The 25540-nt window shown below is 28.2% G+C and overlaps 5 protein-coding genes across 6 annotated transcripts; all 5 read right to left on the minus strand.

Moving 5' to 3' along the window:
* Positions 1-1433: 1433 nt before the first annotated feature.
* Positions 1434-7032, minus strand: LOC105674011 (phosphotriesterase-related protein-like). The gene is made up of 8 exons (XM_012370044.2): positions 5863-7032; positions 5681-5740; positions 5006-5165; positions 4342-4532; positions 3995-4159; positions 3210-3374; positions 2902-3125; positions 1434-2675 (listed from the first exon to the last, which is right to left on the minus strand). The coding sequence occupies exons 1-8, from the start codon at positions 5879-5881 to the stop codon at positions 2541-2543; spliced, it is 1119 nt and encodes a 372-aa protein (XP_012225467.2). The 5' UTR covers positions 5882-7032; the 3' UTR covers positions 1434-2540.
* Positions 7033-7289: 257 nt separating this feature from the next.
* On the minus strand, positions 7290-11583 carry LOC105674010 (phosphotriesterase-related protein-like). The gene is made up of 8 exons (XM_012370043.2): positions 11249-11583; positions 10962-11030; positions 9837-9999; positions 9128-9315; positions 8778-8936; positions 8125-8307; positions 7817-8040; positions 7290-7537 (listed from the first exon to the last, which is right to left on the minus strand). The coding sequence occupies exons 1-8, from the start codon at positions 11265-11267 to the stop codon at positions 7409-7411; spliced, it is 1134 nt and encodes a 377-aa protein (XP_012225466.2). The 5' UTR covers positions 11268-11583; the 3' UTR covers positions 7290-7408.
* Positions 11584-12087: 504 nt separating this feature from the next.
* Positions 12088-15982, minus strand: LOC105674012 (phosphotriesterase-related protein-like). Its single transcript, XM_012370045.2, has 7 exons — positions 15731-15982; positions 14958-15111; positions 14207-14406; positions 13689-13871; positions 13303-13467; positions 12987-13198; positions 12088-12598 (listed from the first exon to the last, which is right to left on the minus strand). Exons 1-7 carry the CDS (start codon positions 15762-15764, stop codon positions 12449-12451), a joined length of 1098 nt encoding a protein of 365 aa, XP_012225468.2. The 5' UTR covers positions 15765-15982; the 3' UTR covers positions 12088-12448.
* Positions 15983-16816: 834 nt separating this feature from the next.
* On the minus strand, positions 16817-21029 carry LOC105673854 (phosphotriesterase-related protein-like). Its single transcript, XM_012369795.2, has 7 exons — positions 20781-21029; positions 20014-20191; positions 19261-19439; positions 18497-18688; positions 17837-18001; positions 17154-17374; positions 16817-17070 (listed from the first exon to the last, which is right to left on the minus strand). The coding sequence occupies exons 1-7, from the start codon at positions 20830-20832 to the stop codon at positions 16921-16923; spliced, it is 1137 nt and encodes a 378-aa protein (XP_012225218.2). The 5' UTR covers positions 20833-21029; the 3' UTR covers positions 16817-16920.
* Positions 21030-21225: 196 nt separating this feature from the next.
* Positions 21226-25187, minus strand: LOC105673858 (phosphotriesterase-related protein-like). Of its 2 annotated transcripts, XM_012369799.2 has the most exons (7): positions 24859-25174; positions 24294-24444; positions 23927-24117; positions 23502-23705; positions 22626-22790; positions 22331-22548; positions 21240-22125 (listed from the first exon to the last, which is right to left on the minus strand). In XM_012369799.2, exons 1-7 carry the CDS (start codon positions 24890-24892, stop codon positions 21988-21990), a joined length of 1101 nt encoding a protein of 366 aa, XP_012225222.2. In that variant the 5' UTR covers positions 24893-25174; the 3' UTR covers positions 21240-21987. The 2 variants fall into 2 exon arrangements, with proteins under 2 accessions (XP_067206565.1, XP_012225222.2); XM_067350464.1 differs by lacking the exon at positions 23502-23705 and having other exon boundaries at positions 21226-22125; positions 24859-25187.
* Between the last annotated feature and the right edge of the window lie 353 nt (positions 25188-25540).

The following is a 25540-nucleotide window of genomic DNA, read 5'->3' on the forward strand; positions in this document are numbered from 1 at the left end:
ATGCGTGTCATGATAAGAGCATGTGCAGTGTACGTAAACATGTGCAGCATAAAAAACTGAGAAGATCCGTTTTTGTCCCATGTCGCTACGTCAATTTTTCGCTGAGTTATAGCGTTTTGAAAATTCAGCACCTGTGCAGTCTATAAATAGACTGAAGATGCGCCACGAATGCGGAGGTGCTATTAATAGTTGATCTAGATTGATCAGTCATGTGGAAAAGGCAATGACCTGAAACACCTGTATAGATTGCGCGGCAGTAGCACCGGTCGGCCTATGTCGGAATTTGGTCGGAATCCTTCGGAATATCACGTGCGCATGGATCATGGATCGATTATCGAGATTGTCGATCTCTCATGGAAAAGTGCAGTAAACGAGTGTCATGTGAAAAGAAAGAGTTTAGCACGTTTGATAAGGTCAGAATCATTTATTTTCGGGTAATTAATTTGAAAGATGTCAATTAATTACAAAAACAAAATTAATCCTTTCGATACTTAACATAACAACGCGAAATAGATGCTATCAGCTCGGTTTACCAAATTTATAGGTTAAGACGGCATTGTACATATGCACTTTGTGATTGCTATAAATGTTTTTTTAGATTGCATATATATATGCACAATATTCTACGCAAATATTTTTTTGTTCTATATATCAATTCTTTGTACCGTAAGTATTAATGAGATTGTTGCCAATTGTACAATAAAAATGAGTTGATAAACTACATGAAGAAGAACGGAGTTAGTGCCATGAAGAATATTATGATGCTATTAATCCAGGTCTGCAATGCTTCTATATATATACGCGTGTAGAAGAATAAAAAATGTGATAAAAAAATAATTTCTTAAATGCTAATCTTTTCAGGCGCCGATATTCTGCTTCTTCTTCTTCTTCGCCCTCAGAAATATTACAAATTTACCTGTGGAGAGCTTGAAACAGGACGGCTTTTTGTGATTGACGGATCTCACCTGTACCTGATCCTTTTTATTTAATGCCTATAATTACTAGTGTGACAATGTATATCAATCGAGCTCGCCAGATGGTGTTAATCTCCAAATGATGGGTGTGATGCGATACGTCATACGAGCTATGCTTTTCATCCTATTGCCATTCATGTTAAACTTCTCTGGTGTAAGTTGCAATAATATCGATGTTACTTCTACAGTCTTGATTTGAGGAGGATTACTTTTAGAGATTGTTTGTGTTCGTGAAATATTAAAGAAGCATTTATTGTTTTAAACATACAGCAAGTGTATTTTACTTTATATATTGCTTGTAGGCTATTTTAACGTATTGGGTGTGAACAAATTTCATTTCTCTGACACGAACTGGTTTATTAAAGGTTCCATATATAAGAAAAGCTCTCTAAGCGAAGAATTCAAAGAATGTAAGTTACTTAAATTGGTGGTTTGATAAAGTCAAAAGAAAACACGCAATATATATAACAATAAAATATTTATTACACAATATATTACACAAATAAATATAAAGAAAATGTAAATATAAATCAATTAATTTAAAATAAAACTGACAAATTTATTACATCTAAGATAAACGTCGCAGAGGCCTATTTAAGAGTTAATGATTATTAAAAATATAACTCTTTCCATTAAAATAATACTTTTTCTATTTTTTAGTATATGCAGTAAAGATTAAAGGAGACTACAAATTAGGCCAAAAAAAAAAAACGAAATTGAAACGGCTTCATGGATTTTGATGAAATTTGCAGGGAAGGTACAAACTGGATTTCTATCCATGGCAATGCATATATACATATATATATATATGGATAATAATATCCATATATATATATATATACAATTATATGCATTGTCATGGATAGAACCTAGTTCCGGGCGCCATTACTTGGGAACCATGACACCTAAGCCAAATCGCCATGGTCATTTTTCTTCTTTCACCCTAGACTACCTTTCCTGCAAATTTCATCAAAATCCATGAAGTCGTTTTCTATTTAGTTTTTTGTAGCCTAATTTGTGGTCTCCTTTTCATAAAGTTACATCAAACAGCATGAAACTTTTTTAAAAGTATTAACTAAATATGTATATATATATATATATATATTGTATATTTAATATATATAATAATATATTATACACATATATTTAATATGTATTTCTTTAAAAAAAATATATATTTTAATATGTATTGCGGATTTTCTACAAAACTAAATAAAATCTATATCCTAGATATATTTTTGCATTCTTAAAGTCATGTGAATTTATTTTGAAAAAAGTAAAAACTTTACTGTGCGTATTTACATATACATGTTTACATATAAAAATAATTATATATATTTATATATATATATATATAATTATAATATATGTATATGTATATGTATATATATATATGTAATTTTTAATATTTATTTATTTTATTGTGTATTTACTATTTATTCAATGTCGTTGTTAATCAATCAACGCAATTGTCTTTACTTAATTTATATATGTCAAAAATCCTCGAAGAAATGTAATATTTCTGTTACGTACATCTTGAGTCAAATTGTTATTCTAATGAATTTTCTAAAGCAAAGATAGCCACTGCCGGGGATTGTTAATCAATATCTTGTCAATCTCATGAATATTAAAATCTTTCTTTAACATGCGAGGTATTATGTTATTCAAAATATGAGAATAACCCGAGCCACCGTAAGAAATCTGCGAAAACAAATAATTTCGTTTCTGTAAGCGTTTCTGTAAAAGAAGTTTATCGCTATCTTGTAATTAATTTTGCCAGTTTAATAATAATATAAATATTTATTTAATAATACAAATTAAAAATAAAATTAAAAAATTGAATAAAATAAAATCAAAATTAAAATGACAAAATAGCGATAATTAATTTATCACATAAAATTGTAAGAAAAAAGTGATAGATGCATACCAATCTATTTTTAGTGTGTATGTCTTGGCTCATGAGTATTCGATTTAATTTTCCTTGCTGTTTCAAATCTGAGATGTACTGAATGCGCTCTATATCTGATAAAACTGAACTAAACTGATTATTGTTATAATAGGTAGAATTTTCAACACCAAACGAATCGAATAGAACGAAACAATTGGTATCGTCGATGAATTCCATTAATTTCTCTTTGCTAGTAAATGTACCTATTAAAATCATTCGATTAACTTGTATTAGTTCTGGTGCGCAAAATAATTAAACAATAATAGAAATAAATTAGTAAGTCTTACGATCGGCGTGAGACATAATGACTTTGCAAGCGTTGCCGCCGGCTTCTTGATAGATCCGCAATATCTCCATGGGTGAAGATTCATTGCACCCAGGACTGAAGCTTACAGGACAATGCAGTTGCTCTTGAACTTCACCAGTCGCAATAATAGACTGTCTTTCAAAATCTAAATTACAAATGTAATACAAGCACTGTTCAACTTTTTAATTAGCTTACTTCACTTACGAACAATACAATTTATTTCGATCCAAAATGTAACTAAAGATTCAAATATGAGAGTAACATTGCAATTTATTATTTTATTGATTAATAAATTAATTAATTTTATTATATTAACAATATGCTTTGATAAGCTATGATACTTTTTGTTGTAGTTACATCTTCTACATATTACTACTTTTATTTTTTGTTATAATGCATATATTTATTTTGCTTTAAACGTGAAAAGAGCGCGAAAAAGCCCGCTAAAAGACTAAAAGACGCGGCCTTATAAGCGTTTTAATAATCGCACCTCCGCAAGAAAAGTGACACAAGTCGAAATTTTTCGAATTTCGTATTATGTGCGAATTGTAATCTAAGGCTGCGTTTTGAAATTTTCTTCCAGTACTGGAAGTCTATAATTTACGTTACGTAAATTTTTGACTTGTGTCACTTTTCTTGCGGAGGTGTAATGCACTGTTTCTTATTGGCAGTTTTTTTGTCTAATAGAAATTAGTAATATCAAAAAGAATCGGTTAGCAAATTAGCAATTTTGACAGCTTGGCAGATTAGTGTGTGATTATATACCATGGATCGGCCAACTGCTGCCCACTTCTCCAATAAACGCTGGATATATACCAATACAGTTACTATCCTTGATGCCATATACAAATTCACTCATCATCTTATCATACATTTCTAGCCACGTCATAGAAAGCTCAGACGTAGATTGCGTCTTAGCAGTGTAATATCCTGCGTACATACAATGTCATGAAATAACAACAGCTATGACATGTAAAATCAGCGTGGAACAAATTTATATGTAAAACACGAAAATATTCTGTAGTCTAATTGAGAAAATTATTAATGCAAGAATAAAAACTTAATTCTAATTATAAAATAAACATATATAATGCAGTATATTATAAACATACCTGTTCCAACAAGTATATTGATGCCTGTGGTTTGACTATATAACTTAACAAATTGAAGACTTCGTTTCAAACCGTAGCTGCTCGTCTCCACGACGGAGGAGCCGCCGGCAAATTTAAACAAAGATAATTCATAATCCATATATTTTACTACGTCTGCATCGGAGAGACATAGATTTTTGGAATAGAAGTATCTGGGTCAAAAAGCTCCGTGACATAAACAATTATTCATAATAGCAGTTTTTAAATGTTTTACATATTCATGCGAATTGATAAAAGCACATGAAAATAATGAAAGCGCCTTCCAAAGAATGTAACGCGAAGAACGTGTCAAAATATTCTTTGAAAAATCAAATTCTTTACATAAAAATAATTTTATTTAAACAACGTTATTTTTATAAATAAAGAAATCTTTCCATTACATATGTTTCTTATAATATAAAAAACCGTGTTATTTTTTTCTTAGAATATTTCATAAACTTTGCATGAATTGTCCAGTTACGTTTACAAAGTTATTGACTCTGACATAAAATTTTAGATATTTTATCTTATAGCATCTTTTCTTTAATGTTACGCGTACTTTACGCGAATCTAAAATTTATAATATTGATATTCAACGAAATATCCTTAAATGCAGTAAATATAGTATATATCTGATTTGACTTACGGATATCGCTTGATGTGTCCTATATTTGATAAACACAGATCTTGATCGCCGTCATAATTTCCGTACGGAACATTTTGTATCTTACATGAGAGAAAACTGCTGGTTAAATGCTCGTGTACTAGTGTTACGCCGAGTTCGGTCAACGGTTTCCATCCCATTACTGTACAGTAAAAAATGTAAATAATAAGATTCATATATTTATAATACAGTACACACAAATCGTGAAAAGTAATAGAGTTTGAGAAATTTTTTTATTAGGTTGTATAATAAGTGATTTTGTATTTTTCAATAGATAGTGTTATAGTTTTTCACGCAACACACTTAAAACATTTTGATACGACAAAATTTGATTACAACTAGAACAAACAAATATTTAATTTACATGTTAATAAAATTGCGCTTTGCCTGAAAAAAAGTAGAGAGATTTATTTGAAAAATCTTCAATTATTTTTTGCACAACTCAATATTTATAATTATTTATTAAAAATATATTAATCTAATTTGGAAAAGATCTTAATTTGCATCTATAATTAGACATATCGTAATTTAGTACCAAAAGCAATGGTTGTTCTATTAAAATACCGACTCGAAGTTTAATTGCACAACAAAAAAATCATAAATATAAATGTAACATAACTACATTATTTTGTAATTTTATTTTTTCTTTTCACTTACCAGTGCTTATAAGATGGGGAGACCCAAAAATGTAGGAGCCGCTAGAGCAGGTAGAGCGAGCTAAAGAAGAATCAAATATTTTCAATTTAATTTTTTCGGATATGTATTTTGAGTAATCGATAAATTTCATCGTGGAACGAGAAGAATCATGGTTTCGTTAAGCCTCGCGCTTTATCACTTACTATTGGAAATATCAGGCATTTCACTGTATGTTATTTCAATTAAAAGGAAGAAAGAGTTCAATAATCTAATTTATATCCTGTATTCCACTTTAGATTATAATGATAGAACATCAAATACACATTCTATCACTGTATAAGTCTAAAGAGTTACTTATAAATGAGTATAAATTTTATCTGACGCCGATGAGCTGCCAATCGTAACTGCGACACGACACACAGTGTTCTTATGTTGTCCGGTCAACTTGAACTTTCGTTATAGTGGACATTAAATATACAAGGTGTTTCAATAGATTTGACTAATATAAACTTTACGTGTCTATAGAAAGTTCCAGTTTAGTGTAAATTTTGGATGAAAACCCGATGATAAAATTTATAAGCGCTAGAAAATCATGAAATTAGTTGTCCGACTGTGTCTTACAAAGTATCTAAGCCTTTACGAAGCTCAGTGATAAGCATATACTCTGCTACAAGCAGAGACATTTTGTATATAATTTGACACATATTAACTGACATTGATAACGATAATATGTAGCTATCAACTTCTATGAATTTTGTGGGAAATAAGCAGTCTTAAGATCAAAGGATCAAAATGTAATTTAACATTCGAAAATTGACAAAAAAATAAAAATTTTTTTATAAAAAATGTAGAATAAATTTATTCTAAGCGTCACTATGTTACTATAAATTGATTTTCTTATTTTATTTTATTTAATATAGTATGATAGAATGCATTATAAATTATTTTTCCACTAATAAAACAAAGTATTAAACATAAACGTAAACATTGTATTACTTAAATTTTTCGATGAGATAATTGAGATAGCCAGAATTAACTGCATATCGAACAAAAAGAGCTAGAAAAGATTTATTATTAGATTTAGAATTATTACAATTACAACAATATTATTATTACAATTACTACTTTTTTTCTTGCAAAAGAAAGAAAAAAAAAACGATACTGTGTTAAAAATTAATTTATTATAAAAATATATAAATCTATTTTAAATGAATATATATAATGTATATTTATAAATATATATAATTGTATATTTAATATGTATGTATCATGTATATATTATATAAACAAATATATGATACATACACACACACATACACAAATTATACATATATAATATATATAATAAAATTACATATAATATAATATATCGAATTTTATTGAAAAATTAAACTAAACTTTTTATAGACTCAATATGATTTTGAAATACGAAAGATAAAAATAGTAAAATAATTTAAATAAGAAGCAAGTTGAAGATATATATTTATATTATTATGTTTTACTGTATATTATATAATTAAAATATATGTATATATACGAAGCATTTTCAATTTTTATTGGTTTAATCTTGTGATTAACGTAATAATAATTAACTATTAACGTAAGTTATAGTTATAATATAGTAATAAGTGATTATTAACGTAATAATAACTTTTATTATGTTTAAAGTTGTTAAAAATATTTAATATTTCTGTTACATTTAAAGTGAAATTATATTTCTATCATTATAATGAATATCATAAATTATAACTATTGTAACCAGTTATGAGGATTTTCAATTAATATCTGCCGAATCTCATGAATATTGAAACCTCTCTTTAACAGGGGAGGCACGATGTTATTAAAAATATAAGAATATCCTTGGCCACCGTAAGAAACCTAAACAATCAAATGATTTCGTTTCTGTATGCATTTTTATAAGACAAGTTCGTCGCTATTTTATAACTGATTTTGCCAGTTTATGTCTAATTATAATTTAAATACTTTTTAATGAACTTTTTGAATTTAAAATAAATTAATAAAAATAGAATAAAATTAAGTTAAAATTAAATTACAAAAGCAACAATAATTAATTTAAACATAAATTAATTTAAATCACTTAATTAATTTAAAAAATTATTTAAGTAAAATTAGAAGAAAAAATTGATTAACACGTACCAGTTTATTTTTAGTGTGAATATCATGGCTTATGAGTACTCGATCTAATTGATTTACTTGTTTCAAATATGAAATATTGTTCAGGTACTTCTGTATATTTAATGGAACTTCGAAAAACTGATTATCTTGGTAACAGATAGAATTTTCACTAAACGAATCGAATTGAATAAAACAATTGGTAAGACTGACGAATTTCATCAATTCCTTTTTGTCAGGAAATGCATCTATTAAAATCATTCAATTAACTTGTGTTAATTTTAATGTGCAAAATAATGAAATAATAATGAAAAGAAATTAATAAGTCTTACGTTGAATGTGAGACATAATGGCTTTGCGGGAGCAACCGCCAGCCTCTTCATAGATGCGTAGTATTTCGTATGGTGCAATTATATCATTACGTGCAAAATTAAAATTTACAGGACTAAAACTTACAGGACAACCCAGTTGCTCTTGAATTTGACCAGTCGCAATAATAGATTTTCTTTCGAAATCTAAATTATAAATGCAATTCAGATATTTATTGTTTAACATTCTAATTAGTTTCACTCACAAATAATCCGTTTTTGAATATCACTCTTCGAACGAACATTCGAATTTCATTGCATATAATTAAAATGTAAGATGTATATTTGCAATTTTTTATTTTAAGAAAGAATTAATTAATTATTTTTATCTAATAATAGAAATATGCATTGATAAAATATATCATTTTTATGTTGTACTTTCACATGTTATTTCTTGCATTTTTTTTTTTTGTTATGATAGGCACATACATTTATTCCATTCTAAACGTAAAAAAAAGGCGCATGAAAATCTGCGCAATAAACTACGCAAGCGTTTTGCTAAAGTTTTTTTAATGAAAACTTTTTTTTAACGCAAATTGGAGATATCGGAAATGACCGGAAGTTTGTGTTAGTAAATTTGTCAGCTTGGCAGATTAGTGTGTGTAATATATACCTACCATGGATCGGCCAACTGATGCCAACTTCTCCAATAAATGCTGGATGTACATCATTACAGTCTCTGATACCGTCAGAAAATTCTTTCAACATGTTTATGTACAATTCTTCACTCGTCATAAAGAGTCTCGATGTAGGTTGCGACTGGGCGGTGTAATATCCTGCATAAAAATACGACGTCGTAAAATAACAACAGTAATGATGTGTAAAATCAGAGTGGAACAAATTTATACGTAAAACACAAAAATATTCTATAGTTTAAATTGAGAAAATTATTAATGCAAGAATAAAAACTTAATTCTAATTGCGTATAAAACAAACACACGTATAATGCAGTATACCACAAACTTACCTGTTCCAACAATTATATGGGTGTTTGTCATTTTACTATATAACTTTAACAATCGAACATTTCGATTCAAACCATAGCTGCTCATCTCCACGATGGTTTTGCCACCGGCAAATTTAAACGAAAATAATTCATCAATCATCAATTGGGATTCGTTTGGAGACAGACATAAATTTTTGGAGTAGCCGTATCTGGATCAAAAAAATGTACGACATGTATAATTATTCAACATAATAGCAGTTTTTAAGTGTTTTACATTTTGATGCAAATTTATAAAAACACATGGAAATAATGAAGGTAATGAAAGCGCCTTCTAAAAAATGTAATGCAAAAATTATGTCAAAATTCTCTTTAAAAAGTCAAATCCATGACATAAAAACGATTTTATTTAAACAACGTTATTTTTATTACGTCTAGATATTTAAATAAGAGATATCTTTTCATTACATATTTTTATTATAACATAAAAAACGTGTTATTTTTTTCTTAGAATATTTTCATGAAAGTGCCTTGCATGAATTGTGCAGTTCGCACAATTATATTTACAAATATATTTAATTCCTTTGTGTTGATATTAATATGAAGTTTTAGATATTTTATCTTGTAAGCATCTTTTCTTTGTATATTACGCGTATTCTACTCTAAAGTTTGCCATATGCATATTTATTAAAATATTCTTTAGAAATACAGTGAATAATTTAATTTGACTTACGGATACCGCTTGACGTTTCCTATATTCGACAAACATAGATCTTGGTGGGCATCTTGCAGCAAACAATTCCTCGGAAGTTTTTGCATATATGAAATAAAATTGCTGGTTAAATGCTCGTGTACTAGTGTTATGCCGAGAATGGACATCCGTTTAAATCCAAATACTGTAGGTAAAATGTAAATATTAAGACTCATATATAATACAGTACAAAAATCGTGAAAAGTAATACGGTTAGGCGCATATTCCGCGCAGCATTTAAGAAATTTTTTTTATTGAATTATGTGCAATAAGTAATTTTGTTTTTTTCAATAGACGATATTATTGTTTTTTACGTAACACGGTTAAAAAATTGTGTTACAGACAGAATTGATTACATCTTGAACAAACAAATATTTAATTTACATGTTAACAAAACTGCGTTATGCCTGAAAAACAAGTAGACAGATTTATTTAAAAAATCCTAAATTACTTTTTACATAAACCAATATTTATAATTATTTATTGAAAATATATTAATTAAATTTAGAAATTTCTCTGTCAGTGTTTTAATAAATAGTAAGTAATTTGGAATGCATTAGTTATCTAGAATTTGACATAAATGTTGAGTTTCTATATAAAATTTTGAGAAATTAATTTATATTTACGAAGATTTAAATAATTTACTCTACTAAGTTTAATACATTTATTTCAAAAATTTTTCTATCGATATCGTAAACTAAAAGCAATTTTAAATTTTTGTAAAGGTTTTGTAGATTTTTTATCTCATTAATATTAAAAACTTTTAATCCAGTGAAGAGAAATATTACATTATAACAGAATGTCATTATCATGTACGCGGATCGCGATACTTATAATATGTTTATATTTCTATCGGTGTTTGACTTATATGCAAAATTTGAAGGGTATACGTTATTAGATCGAACGTTTCATTTTTTTGTGTTTTCGAGATTATTTAATTCCATAATAAAAACAGAAACAGTTACATGCAACAATTCTAATAAGCTACAATTTTTAGATATGCTTCTCTTTTGATACTAAGAGCAATAATTATCCAATTAAAACCCATCTCTCTTTAATTGCATAATGGAATTTGTAAATATAATTTTAACTTTTTTGCACACTCACGAGTTTCCACGTATGAACGATCATGAATAACGTCAGGAAGCGAATGCATTGTGGTAGACAGGTCTGTATCTGCAAGCAGAAAAAGTTAAGCATTTTTAATTTAATTTCTTCAATATATTTCGAATCAGTTAGGCTTAGTAAATTTTTTTTAGAGAATCAGAAGAATCATGCTTTTGTCAAAGCTTCCAGACTTCCAGCTTTATCATTTACTGTAAGCTTTATAAATTGGAAAAAACAAACATTTTGAATATGTTATTTCAATTAAAAAATAAAGAAGAAAGAGTTACCATAATTTATATCCTGCATTCCACTTTAGATTATAATGATGGAACACCAAATACACGTTTTAACACCGTACAAAGAGTCTGTATAAACTTAGCTATATAAGCGTAAAGAGTTACTTATAAATGTAACCAGAATATAAATTATATCTGACGCCGACGAGCCGTTATTCGTAACTACGCCAGCAGCACGACATACAGTGCTTTCGTGTTGTTCGGACTTTGGTTCCAATAAACATTATATATACAAGGTATTTCAAAAGATTTAACCTAAACTTTATGTGCTTATAGAAAGTTCTAGTTTAATAAATTTTGGATAAAATCACATGTCCGATGGTAAAATTTATAACCGCTAGAAAATCTTGAAACTATTTGTCCGGCTGTGTCTTACAAAACAATCTAAAGTCTTTATGAAACTCGGTGATAATCGTACTCTACTATAAATCTACTCTGCTGTTTAAGCAAAGACACTTTATATATAATTTGATACACATTAACTGATATTGATAATGTGTAGCTAATTTCTATGAGAAGTAAACAGTCTTAGAATCAAGGATTCAAGATGTAATTTGATATTAGAAAGTCGACAAAAAGATAAATATTGTTTATTAGAAGATGTGCAAGAATGCAAATAGATGTGTCGCATGTTAAATTCCGAGACAATGAATATATCAGTAAAAGTTACAACTCTAAAATCGAGAGATCGAACAGAAATGAGAATATAAAAAAGGGAAAAAAATATTCTTTCTTTCGAGATGAAATAATGAAAAGAATAAAAGAGGAATTGATCATCATTGCATCGCGTTATCGATCAAGTTAGCATAATTATTATATCTTATCTAAAATTATTTTCCAAAATATTGTTTATTTATTACAAAAGAATAAACTACAAATATCATATTGCGTGTATATTTAATTTGCAAGTTATTTAAGATTAGAGTAGACAAAAAATTATCCCAATTTAATATTTGCTTTTATCAAATATTTATGTATCATTGATTTTTACAAAAGTAAAACACAAATTTCGTATTGCTTTATATTTAGAATATTGTGTCCGTGATTAGAATGACAATTGTAGTAAAAATAAATTTCTACAGTCTGTAATTTGTTAAAACTCTCCAAACATTCTCTTCGTTGCTTTATCATGTTTCGTATAAAATGTGATATCTCGCATAAGTGTATATTTATGTATTCTTATGTGCGTTCTTATTCCTTAAGCGTCTGATCATAGCTAAGCCAGTTTTTGGGATTTTCAATCATTATTATTTTAATGTCGTTTATATGAATACCTCTTTTTAGCATAAGTGGCAAGATATTTTTCGAAATATGACCAAGTCCTAGACCGCCGTATGACACCTTAAAAATTAATAATGTAATTTGAAGTATTTATTACTAACTTTATATACAAAGTGATTCAGAAGAAAAGATGCATACTTCGGAAGGTGTAGTTCGATTATTTTAAAGAATACACAAGTAAAAAAGTTTATACAAACATGTATTTGTATTAATTAATACTATCACCTCTCAAAGTATTAATCTTTCCTTCTGAATCACTTTGTATATAACCAAATTTTTGCAGAACTAACTAATATTGATCAAAATATTTTACTATTTCTGATAAATTAAAAAATGGAGTAACAAAGAATGAGTTAACAAAATTAAAATCAAATGATAAAAACGATGATAACAATTAAATTTATTGGGTAAAATGACAAGAAAATACTATTACAAAAATACTACGCACCAATCGATTTTTAGTGTGAATATCGTGACTCATGAGAACTCGATTCAGTTTTCCTTCTTCCTTCAATCGTTTGATACGCTTAATGCGCTGCGCATCTGACAGTATATCGTTACCAATTTCGAGGGAAGACGGATTGCCAAACAAAGAAAATTCAAGGTAACAATTGGTATCGTCCACAAATTCCATAAATTTTTGTTTTTTGGAGAAAGCCACTGTCAATTTTACACAATTAATCATTTACAGTTCAACATTTAACCGATTTCGATGTGCAAAATAAATAATTGTTAGAAAAAAGAAGAGATCTTGCTGATCTTACAATCGACGTGAGACATGATAGCCTTGCTAGAATCGCCACCGGCCTCTTGATAAATCCGCATTATTTCTTCAGGTAATGATGAATTGTTCGCTGGGTAAAGAGTCACGGGACAATGCAATTCATTTTGTACTTGGCCAGTCATAGAAAGAAATATCTTCTCATTTTCTAATTACATAAATAATAGATAATAAATATATATATATATATTGAATTATGCATTAACACTCGCGCGTTTGATTGTTATTGCCTTTTTTCCCGTTAATATTTTCTATTGTTACAGAATAATTCATAACTTTAATATACATTTATTTTTAAAAAGTTTTAAAAGTTAGATTCAAAAGTGTTAGATTTAAAATAAATAGAAAATTTTGTATTATGTCAGAAACCTGTTAATTGCATAGTCATTGCTTCATCATAGTTATAACAGGGCGTTTCTCCGATAAATGCTGATTTTATTATGGGACTTTCATCCACAGTGAAGAACCTGTTACCTTCTATCAAGCTACGCTTCAACTCATTATAAATATGTTCCTGAAAACTGTTTTGTGATTTTGGCGAATCAGCAACGACTGCAAAGAATATAATATAACGTAAGAACACGATGTATTCGACATCAATTATTATACATTGCTTGACAAAAAGATCGACGCAAGGATAAAATAATTTTAGAAGGAGTAACATATTGTTTTCAAAAATATTAATGTGTAACATTGAAAAAACACCGATTTTTTTTTTAATAAATAATACACACAAAATGTAAAATTTGAGTAAAACGGCTCGTTTTTAGCATCGGTGCATCGATTTTTTTTCAAATGTATTGTTATCAAAGATATTATATAATTTATCCGTAAAAGACAATATTCTTTGAGTTACTCAAAATATTTGTTAAAGAAGAATAAAATACCTGATCCTACAATCACGTTAACTCCAGTCATCTTGCTAAGTGTTCTCAACAGAAACAAATCGGTGTAATGATCGGTGTTATAAAAGCTGCTGGTGTTCACAATAGTTTTGCCACGATTCCGTTTGAATAACGATACTTCAAAAGACAAATTTCTCACCGCGTCATCGTCATTAAGATTTATGTTATAAATATTGTGATACCTGAATCGTGCAATATGTTTTATATTAGATATACATTTATTTAAAGTAACAGTATTTTTTAAATAATTTATATGTTGTTATGTAATTATAAAAATGTAATTATGATGATGGAGCCGCTTTATGAAGTGTATATCGCGAAACATGTGTTAGTACTTTGAAATCAAATTTTGTTAAACACGTAACTTTAGTTGAAAAAACGTTAGGCATCTTTGTTGCTCACATAAAAAATCCATTCAATAATACATATTTATCTTATTGCCAAAAGATTCTTTATTACTTCTTAAAATGTCTAATAAAAATAATTTACATAAACATTGCGCAGTTAATGCTTTTAATAATTTAACAATTGTGTTATAAATACTGGCATTGATCGGCATATTTTTTGCACTTTTTTATATATTTCACAAAACTTTCACAAAACTTACTCTTGTACTTTTCATACTTTTCGTTTATTCTGTAAACTTTTTTTGTTTGATATTATGAATGTAGCGCATGCACTTTTAGTAAAACACAGTTTGTAGAGATACTTATAAGATATAATCTTGACTTACGGATCAAAGTCAAGAGCTTGGATATTACTCAGAGATATACATTTTGTATTAAGATAAGGAGATCTTAAAAATTTATTTCTTTTGTAAAAGCAGGAGCCTAGATGCTCATGCGTTAATGTTTCGCCAAGCTCGCTTATTGGTATAGGTCCTAATACTGTATACAAGAGATACAAATAATTAATATAAATAATAAAATATAAGTGCTCATAATGTATGTATCCATATTGTAGTCCGAAGATGAATAACAATTATGCGTGAAGATTCGTGATAAATTTAATAAAGAAATAGTTATCGATTTATAAGAAAACAGTGTTTTATAACTGCAAAATTTTGGAACTTAAGAATATACATGTCAATATATTGATCGTAATTTATCTGTAAACCACAGATTGCTTAACCGAAATTCAAAATTATCCAATAAATCTCAATATAATATAATTTTAGAATCTTTAACACACTCTTCAAAAAGAATTTTTATTAGTAAATACAAAACGTATAACATCGAAATGTTTTAATTTAATTTTCAAAATGTTACAATCCGCAATGTTAATCACGTCATAATTTTGTTTCTTTTTTTTTTAATTATAGTTTATATATAATCTTATTTAAAAAAAAGTCATAAAAATTAAAAGATTTGTAAGAAAATAATTTGAGTTCTGTTACTATAATTTCATGTGCATGTAAACTTCTACAAAATTTGTAACTATAAACACAATAATTAAGCGTGTTACACTTTTTAGCTTTTATTTTATATTTGTTGGTTTTCTACTTACCAGTTTCCACAGTTTGCGATGAATTGTCAGTCATTTTTATCTTATATTTATATCTTTGTTACACTTTTTAGCTTTCAGTAATTTAAATTATAGATACTTTATATTGAATATAATAATGCAACTATAAAATCATGTTCTAAAATGTTGCAAGCTTAATGTATTAGTTATATTGTAACGCAGGATTGAAAATCACGTCTGATCTTTATGAGCTATCGTAATTGCTTTGCCACAACTCGTACCATTCTAATCAACTAGGACCCTGATATTAACGATACTTGTCGCTAAGCTTGTGATGTACACATAGATGACATTGATAACAAAATTAAATATGTTTGCGTCTCTGTAAGTTTAATGAGAAATTTGCAGTTTCAAAATTGAAAAGCCAAGCTAACATTTGATTCTAAGAAATTTAGAAAAGAATCAATCTCTCATTAATCAGAGAATGAAAAACTGATATTTGTAAAAGCGTAACTGTGTTATCCAACTAATTTCCATTAATTTTAAATCTGATATATTACGAGAGAATTACATGTTCGAATAAATTGTTCTTTTGCTAAATTAGTTTATTCACTTATATTAAGCGTATTTAATTTCTCAGGCATTCAAAATAAGCATAAAATTATTTTCAATTATTCATATCATATTACAATTGTACTGAAAATATGAATGCCATACATAATTATATTTTTTGCAAATATTTTTTGCAAAATATAAATTTTATATAAAATTTAAATTTTTTAATTTAAAATACTAGACACATAAGCGCGCGTCACACGCGCGCCATTAATTTTTTGAATTGCAAATATATTTATATTAACTCTATCTAAGAAGACACTTTGAATATTTTCTATGAAACACAAAAGTAATAAAAAAGATATCTATACTAATCTTTTTAAAATATAAACTGTCGAAGTATGCAACAGTCACAATGATCACTCGATAGCACGAAGTAACACACAATGCGTATCGAGATAATCAATCGCGGAAAAGAAGTAACAATGCAAGTATCGATTTTACATGCTTTTCTTAAAGTAGGAGGATATATAATAATAATAATTGGTGTAAAATTTATAATATAAAAGTAAATTGTTGCAGCAGTCATATTTTTTTGAGAAAGAACCTTATTTTATTACAAATTATCTGTTTTAATTTATATGTTATTTTTTTATATAAAATGAAATACATATGCATTATATTTTAGATTTTTGATTCCAAAAAAGCCAAGTTTGAGGGTTTTCTTTTGTTAATGTTTCGAAATCTTCTGTGCTTAAACCTCTGGAAAGCATGTGTTCTCTAATATGCTTTGAGATATGAGTAAATCCATGACCGCCGTAATGTGACTGAAAAATTAATAAAAAAAGCAACAATTAATAATTATATATTTATCATGTAAAAGCAAATCAAAATATTGCAATGCAAGTACCATTCTTTCTTCAGTGTGAATATCGTGACTGATAAGGACTCGATGCAATTGTTTATTATCTTTGAGTAGCTTGAGACGTTTGATACGTTGCGCATCTGACAGCATGTCCAAATTGTCATCTCGGTGATTAAAAGACGTCTCGTCACCAAACATAGAAAATTGTATATAGCATTTTGTATCATCGAGAAATTCCATGAGCTCCGTCTTTTTGATCAACGTACCTGTTCAAATTTGTCAAAGTAATTACAATATATACAAATTTATAAAAATTGGAATCTTCAAAAGAAATTAAATAAAATGTTTTAGTATTTTAATCAAATAAACTTGATATTAAAAATATATTCATTGAAAGGGTGATTGTAAAGAGATGCAACATACATAAACAATAATGTACAAATACATTGCATCGTACATAACGCATGTTTCTAATGCAAATAATTTTGAAAATAATTATGTTTTGCAAGACAAATTTGTTGTTAAGCACTATTTCAGACAACTAACTTCTTCAAAAAAACTCTTGAAAGAAAAAAAACATTTTTATATAAAAAATGTGCTGAAGTAGAGATTGTTTCAATTAGTAAAAAATATTTTGAAATACTATGTTAACTTTAGTTTACTTGACAAATATTCGAAATGATAAGCATCTAGCGCTACGATAATCAAAAGATTTTCATGAAACTTACAATCAACATGTGTCACGACGGCTTTGTTAGCGTTTCCTCCAGCCTCTTCATAGATTCGCAACACCTTTGTGTAATCGCAAGTACCCATTGCAGGACTGAAGCTTACTGGACAACCCAACTCCTCTTGAACTTCGGCAGTCGCACAAATAGAACGCTTTTCAAATGCTAGAAGAAATATAATACATTATTATTTTAAACATATTAGTTATCACGGCTAAAGAGCAACATTCGAGCGATTTTATTCGCGAAGTTTGTAAATATATCACCGTTCAAATATGCTTCTACAAATTATATTGTACTGCTAATAGAAACGTGAAATCAATACTTTGAGGTATTACTATATAATTAATGTATTATTAATTATTTAATTTTTTTATTGTATTAAATTCGTGTAAAGTATTAACTAAAAATCAAATAAAATGCAACTGCTCGAATAAATTGTAATATCGGAATATATTAGTTGTTTATATTATTTTATATTAGTTGAAAAACGTAAAAAATGAGCAGTGGAAATTAACACTGCGATTAATTCATATATAAAGCATTGCATAAACATGTTATAATATGGGAAATAAATAATAAATGATTTTTATAACAAATAATTAAATAATGATAAAAAATATTTTAAATTTGGCAAGTCAGTCTTTGCGAGCTATGTACCATGGATTGGTGAACTAATGCCCACTGCGCCGATAAATCCTGCTAGTATTTTAGCATTATTCTCAGCTTTGACTTTTTCATTCGCAACACTGGATAAACAATTTTCTGTCAAATCTCTCTTCATTACATTGTACATTTTCTTTTGGGACAATGATAATGTTTTTTTTTCTTGCACGTTTGCAGCGTAAAATCCTGTCAAATTACGGAAACATTATTGTAACAATAGTCATAATAATAAGAGTAAGCAAAACTAGTAAAATTTGTCCCCTCCCCCCCCCCCTCCGCCCTCCCCGTGAGACATAAAAATATTCCTTTGTTTAACGGACATAGTCAAGAAACCTAAAATAAAGGTTTGATTTTAAAGGTATAAGATAATTTGTTTTAAATAAAATAAATAGCTACATAATGAATAACTTATTTACAAAATTTTGATTTGTTGAGTTGATTAGAAAATTCCTTCGGGTTTTTTTATACAAATGAAAAACAAAAATCAAAGCAACTTTTCGATCAATCTAATATTTTAAAGATGATTTCGAAGCGAAAGGTCTAATAAAAAAAAATTAATAATGACATTTACATTTCTGTAGCAAAAATTGATTTTATGATATTTACAGTAAGTAAAAAGAGACATTGGATATACAAAATTAAAATATTATATTTATGAATAATGCAGTATGTATGTATGTGTGTGTGTGTGTGTGTGTGCGTGCGTGCGTGCGTGCGTGCGTGCGTGCGTGCGTGCGTGTGTATGTATGTATATATACCTGTGCCAGCTATTATATTAATTTTGGAGTGTTCGCTAAAGTTTTTAAATTGAGATATGTCGCGCATTAAACCATAACTCGTGTTTTCCACAATGGTATCAATACTTTTGCATTGGTTTAATTCGTTCTTTACAATCTCGTCATCAATTAAGCTTATGTCCTTACTCATAGCGGTATATCTAAATCAGAATGCTTTGTTAAATATGTATACTCATTTTAAAAGATTTTGTTCGACGACTTATTGTGTTACTATTATAAAAATGCATAGATATTTTGAAGATTATACACAAGATTATACACATGATCTTTATACGCTTTACGACAAAGCACATCACAATTTAGATCAAGCTTTGACGTCTATACAATATTTATGTTAACAACGTTATTTTTATCGCTAAGCCTTTGGTGTGCTCATAAATCGTTATGCCTCAAACAAAATTATTTGGAAAAAAGTTTTTTAAACAACATATATCTACTTCAGAATTAAGTTGATATTTCTCCGTATAAAATGTTTAATGAGAACAATTTATTCTTTAATATTGCAAAACTGACAAAGTTACATTTATGTATAAGGTTATAATTTATTATTATTAAACAATAAATCTTTTTTCATAATTTCTTCTCTCTTCTATGCCATAATGTCTTCTTTTTTTTTAATATTACACGCGCATGTTAAAGTTTAGCATGCTTATATTATTATACATAGCGAAATATTTGGTAGAGAAGCAAGAGATATATTTAGATTTGACTCACGGATACATTTTGTAATGTCCTCTGTTTATCAAAAAATCGTAGTCTGTATTTAAAAAGGGATGTATTTTCGGCTTAGAAGATTGTCTATACTCAGTGGACAATGGCTTGTGTCGAATGTGCTCGTGCGGTAATATTATCCCGAGTTTGCTTAATGGTACGAATCCTTGTACTGTGGACACTGTTAATAATTATTATAACTGATGTAAAGAACAATTATTATAATTGATCCCTTAATTATTGCTCTGAGTTTATATTAAATTTAAAAAAAATGATTAAATTTTAGCTATATTCTCATACAGCACAGAAAGATTTCAAGAACACTGCAGAAATGTTATCTTGCAATATTGTAACATTTGCACAGAAATTGCGAAATGCTGCTGCAATATTGTCGTTAAATTGCAGCAGTGGTATAATAAAATTTGTCTTCAGAAATATTGCAATGTAACGTTATGTAACATTGCAGCGCAACATATTTGTAATAATGCACAAGACGCCCTTGATTTTAATGGACAAACTTCAAGAGCATATAGAAGCATCCAAAATGAAAATAACAAATTAAATTTTTTTCTAATTGCCACATTCTGCACGTTTGTCTATAAAGAGCGAAAGCATTTAAAAACTGTAAATTTCATCTGCAACTTGTAATTTATAGTTTTCAGATGCTTTTGCTTTATTAAAGGCAATAATATAAAAATTTATATATAAAAACTTTTGAATAAATGCATAAACTAATCACATTAGTTTAAAATTTTTTTTTTTAAACTTACCAGTTTCTACTTCGTTAGCCATTTCTATTGTCTCTTCCATTGTCTTTTCCATTGTCTTTTTTCGTTAAAAATAAAGAACTTTAAGTAATTTATTTAATACTTCGTATACGTCTTGTGTATTATAATATAAATTATGTAATTATTAGACGTTTTAAAACTCTAAGCTTGAGAAGAAATGTTGGTTGTATCGTATTATAACACTTGAATATATAAACGTCTGATACGTACGAATCGTCAACTGTAACTGCTCTATTATGCTCTGTTATGTATCGTATTTTCTCAGTCAACCAAAACATATGTTACAATATACGATATTCAAATTATAAGATATGTATCATTGATGTTAATTATCTATATTTTACCTGATAATAATAATTATAATAAACTAATAAAAGAACACAGTTTTAATAAAATTTTTTAAACTAATAATTTGCCTGATTATTTTTCTGGAATATATATTTGTTAAATGATTATGAAAAAAATACATTTTTTTTATATAAGTGGATAAAGTGCAGAGTCAAGATTTTTTTTATGAAGATCCACAATGCATTACAATGTTTAGAATAGCATTATACAAAACTAATTGTGAGTGCCGTAATTGTATTTACTTAGTTGTTTAATAGAAACATACTTGTATGTCTACGTTTTAGTAAATGTATACGAATTTTCTTTGTTTTTTTGAACAATTTTAATAGTAATTATTTTCTTGCTAATCAATTTTTTTTATAATGTAAAGAAAAATATATGTATATATTCCTAATGTATTAGTATTGCTTTTAATTCTTGTAATATTCGCGCCGATTGAAATAACTTTTGCTTTTGTCTACTACAAATTTTTAATATTAAAATTGCGGCATTAAACACAATAGTATTTTATTCTATCTGCAAATTCATTCAAGGACTTTATTGTTTTTTGCTGCAAAACAAAGTATTGAAAATATCAAATATGTAGCACGTTTAAATTGCAATAGGCAGATACTTATGGAGAATATTTGCGCAGTTTTTCGCGTATTGTTATAGATATAAAACACAAATTTCATGTAGTCTTATATTTGAAATGCAACTTGTATAATTATAAGAATAATTATAGTAAAATTAAGCGTTAAAACAGTCTACAAATTGTTAGGAAAACGATATTGCGTTAAAATTCACTGCACTTCTTTATGCGTCACACTTCGAATAAGAGAAAAGCGACTTGTACGGGTGATTAGCCTCTTGTAAGCCATCTCTTAGGATTTGAAATTATTAGGTCTTCGATCTCCTCGCTCGTAAAATCTTTCTTTTCTATCATGTATGGCACGATGTACTTCATAATAAAGGAGTATCCGTAGCCGCCATAAGATACCTTGAAAATTGTTAAAATAATTTCCAGCCTTTATCGATATAATAACTTTACTTTCCGAATTTACTTGATTGACTCTAATTCTCTTCTAAATAACTTATTATCTATTTGCATTAATTAAATAAATTAAAACAGATTTAAATTAGACGATTAAAATTATTATGCAAAATCAGTTGGTAAATGTTAAAATGATGTGCCATGTACGTACCATTCTATCTTTAGTGTGAATATCGTGGCTCATAAGAACTCGATCTAGCAAATTTTCCTCTTTCATTATCGTGATACGTCTAATGCGCTGTGTATCTGACAGTACATTGCAATCACTTTCAGGATAGATGGACCGGTCAAAACCAAACAAAGAGAATTGTACGTAACATTTGGTATCGTCCAAAAATTCAAAAAATTTCGTTTTTTTGTTGAATACACCTATTAAATTTGTTCGATTACTCTTTACAATGTGACGCACGTACAGAATAATTGCGTATTAACGACAAAACTCTTACAATCGACGTGGGATATGACGGCTTTCTTAACATCGCCGCCAGCTTCTTGATAGATTCGCAGTATTTCCGCAGGTGCGTCTGTATTAAATGCGGGAGTAAAGCTCACGGGGCAACGTACTTGTTCTTGAACGCGACCAGTCGCAGCAATGGAACGCTGTGCAAAATCTAAACATAATACATGATATTTCTGAACGTCTATCTTGTAAAAAGGTTAATATTTTGATGATTTTCTTAAATCTATAGATGTGTCGCCGTTCCAGTAAATTGCGTATGATAAAGTATTAGAGAAACGGTGTGTGAGAGATACACAGAACTTTAATTAAACTTATTAGAATTTACACGTTTCCTGCAACGTGGATCGCATACGATTCACTGAATTTTCTGTTTAAGTAAAAACAAAAATTTGTCTATATGGATCTGTAACGCATTTTAAACGTTATACACATTTTTCCTCATAACAATGATATTTATGGTTCTTATAAATATCATATGAAAAATGTCAAGCATATTTTAATCTCGACAACATAGGACGTATGCAATCCACAAAGCGTAAATGGAAAGTCACTGAAAATTGATCCGCGGCGACGTATAAGCTAGTTAAATTTACTTTGTCAATAACTGAGATGTTTTTTTTGCGCAATGCAATTACTCTGACAAGCCGTATTTCTTATATATTCGCAATATATAGATACGTTTACTTTGGTTTAAAAAGGATGAGAATACATCTCTTCTGCTAATATAAACGTATTTAAGATTATTTTAATAACTATTTAGTCAGCTTTTTTTAAATTAATAATCGGAAAATGATCAGTATTTTGTTAACAATTCTGAAAAGATTTGTCAATTCGACAAACTAATTAATGTGTGATTATGTACCACTAATCGGCCAGTCACTGCCCACTTCTCCGATAAATGCTGCCTTGATGCTCTGATCATGATACCTTAAAGGACGATAATGAGGATAAACGTTATTCCAGTCAAAACCATTTTCTAAATCGTTCGCCATAACATTGCATAGAGTCTCTATTGTATTATCTTTGGGGAAATAATCATTATCTCTAGCTATTGTTGTAGAAAATCCTGCCAAGTTGCCAAAATATGACAAGAGAAAGAAAAAGTAATAAAATACGCGAAGAAAGAATATAATACGCGAAATCGAACTTAAATTTATTTAACTTAAAGTTACGCGAGAACAGAATTTTCTTAATTAATCGAGATATTTATTAAAGTAAAAATATTACTCCAAATGTATACAATGTGTGATGATATATATGCAAAAGAAACACATTGTATGACTATACCTGTTCCAACCAGCACGTTAATTTTAGTGGTCCGGCAAATTGTATGGAGAAACCGGAAATTACGACGCATACCGTAGCTGCCGGTATCTACGATAGTCTTACCACCGGACATTTTGAAATCGGATATATCATAATAAAAAGAGCGCATCCCTGATTCGTCATAAAGACACGTATTTTTGAAAATGGTCAGCCTGAAATTTTGAGTTACAATATTTATTTAGTTTAATAAGCATATTTCAAATGTTTTACTTATCAATGTTTAATTATTAAAACGCAAAAAAAAAGATGAAGATTATTGAGTAATTTTACAAGAAATGTTTGGCAAAACGTGTGCCACAACGCATTACGATAATAATGTCTTACTTACGGCTTTTGTCTAGTAACTGCCAAATTACATAATGTTACTCTTGGATTTATGTCTTTGAAAGGAGACGGCATATAACATGGGAAAAAATTAGACGCTAGGTGCTCGTGCGTTAGTGTTACGCCGAGTTCCGAGAGCGGTTTAGCTCCCATGACTGCATGATAAAATATAAATAACAAAATGAGAATAATAAATCTTTACAATATGTACAGATTACACAGATTATACTTCCGAAATCGCGATAAGCAACACTGATGTAGAAAAACTTATGAAAAAGTAATTGGAAAAATAGCTGTATCGCCTTATCAGATTAATAGAAATAACAAAAATTTAAAATTTTACAAATAATTATTGTGAATCGCCCATTAAAATCTGTATTATCAATATTTCCGCGATATATAATGTGGTTATAAATGTAATATATATAAAATCTCGAAATAGTTTAATTTAATTTAAAAGAGATCACACAATTGCATTAACTATGTACCTTTTTTTGCTTTTAGAAAAATATAATCTATATAAACTCGTGTTGAAAAAAATATTTTGTACTTTATAATTTTCCACTCACCAGTTTCTACACTTTCTACTGGCAAGCTAGCCATTTTTGTCTCCTTTTAAATCTTTTTAGTTCTTAGTACTTTAATTTATATTTTATACATTATGCCGAATATAATGCAAAAGACGTTCTAAAATTTTTGCTTTACTGCGTTAATGAAAAGCATGAATTTGAAAAAGACGTTTAATGTGTACAAAAGTCGCAGCTACTTTGGCACGACACTTGTTATTATTCTTATCAGGGCCGTTCTTTTAATGATTCTTCAGTTCTAAGCTTGTAACGTACACATAAATGACATCAAAATAAATAAGCTTTCATTCAATCGTTTAATCGTTACAAATTCTGCGAGAAATCTGCAGTTCTAGGATTAAGAAGTCAAAATTTGACTTTAAAGAATAGAATATTTTTTTGTTAATTAAAAAATACAGAAGGAAACTGATAATCATAACTATGTTATCCAGCCAATTTGCATAATTTTTTAATCTCATCTATTATGACAGAATGACATAAATCGTTGCTTCGTAGCTAAGCGTAGTTAAGCGGAGCACTGCAAATATGAGGTATGCAGATAGTTTATACGTTTAATTTTTGACCAATTCGATAATGACACTAAATTATGCTCGACAAGATATTTTTTTTGAACAAAGGTTTTTCTATATCGCTGCGTTTTTTGTAAATAAAACACGAATTTCGT

The sequence above is a fragment of the Linepithema humile genome, chromosome 2 (assembly GCF_040581485.1).
Source record: "Linepithema humile isolate Giens D197 chromosome 2, Lhum_UNIL_v1.0, whole genome shotgun sequence".
Taxonomy (NCBI): Eukaryota; Metazoa; Arthropoda; class Insecta; order Hymenoptera; family Formicidae; genus Linepithema; species Linepithema humile.

Coding starts and splice junctions, on each gene's coding strand:
- LOC105674011 (XM_012370044.2), bottom strand. Junction 5,166..5,680: donor TCCCCATCTTATAAGCACTG/GTAAGTGAAAAG, acceptor TTTACTGTACAG/TAATGGGATGGAAACCGTTG. Junction 4,533..5,005: donor GGACACATCAAGCGATATCC/GTAAGTCAAATC, acceptor TTTTTGACCCAG/ATACTTCTATTCCAAAAATC.
- LOC105674012 (XM_012370045.2), bottom strand. CDS start 15,764: ATGACTGACAATTCATCGCAAACTGTGGAAACTG. Junction 14,407..14,957: donor CAAGCTCTTGACTTTGATCC/GTAAGTCAAGAT, acceptor TGCACGATTCAG/GTATCACAATATTTATAACA. Junction 13,468..13,688: donor AATGACTATGCAATTAACAG/GTTTCTGACATA, acceptor TTATGTAATTAG/AAAATGAGAAGATATTTCTT.
- LOC105673854 (XM_012369795.2), bottom strand. CDS start 20,832: ATGGAAAAGACAATGGAAGAGACAATAGAAATGGCTAACGAAGTAGAA. Junction 18,689..19,260: donor TAATATAATAGCTGGCACAG/GTATATATACAT, acceptor GTAATTTGACAG/GATTTTACGCTGCAAACGTG. Junction 18,002..18,496: donor CATTAGTTCACCAATCCATG/GTACATAGCTCG, acceptor TATTTCTTCTAG/CATTTGAAAAGCGTTCTATT.
- LOC105674010 (XM_012370043.2), bottom strand. Junction 10,000..10,961: donor TCGTTCATACGTGGAAACTC/GTGAGTGTGCAA, acceptor TTTTACCTACAG/TATTTGGATTTAAACGGATG. Junction 7,538..7,816: donor TTCACACTAAAAATAAACTG/GTACGTGTTAAT, acceptor TTGATTGTTTAG/GTTTCTTACGGTGGCCAAGG.
- LOC105673858 (XM_012369799.2), bottom strand. CDS start 24,892: ATGGCTAGCTTGCCAGTAGAAAGTGTAGAAACTG. Junction 23,706..23,926: donor TAACGTGCTGGTTGGAACAG/GTATAGTCATAC, acceptor GCAACTTGGCAG/GATTTTCTACAACAATAGCT. Junction 22,126..22,330: donor TTCACACTAAAGATAGAATG/GTACGTACATGG, acceptor ACAATTTTCAAG/GTATCTTATGGCGGCTACGG.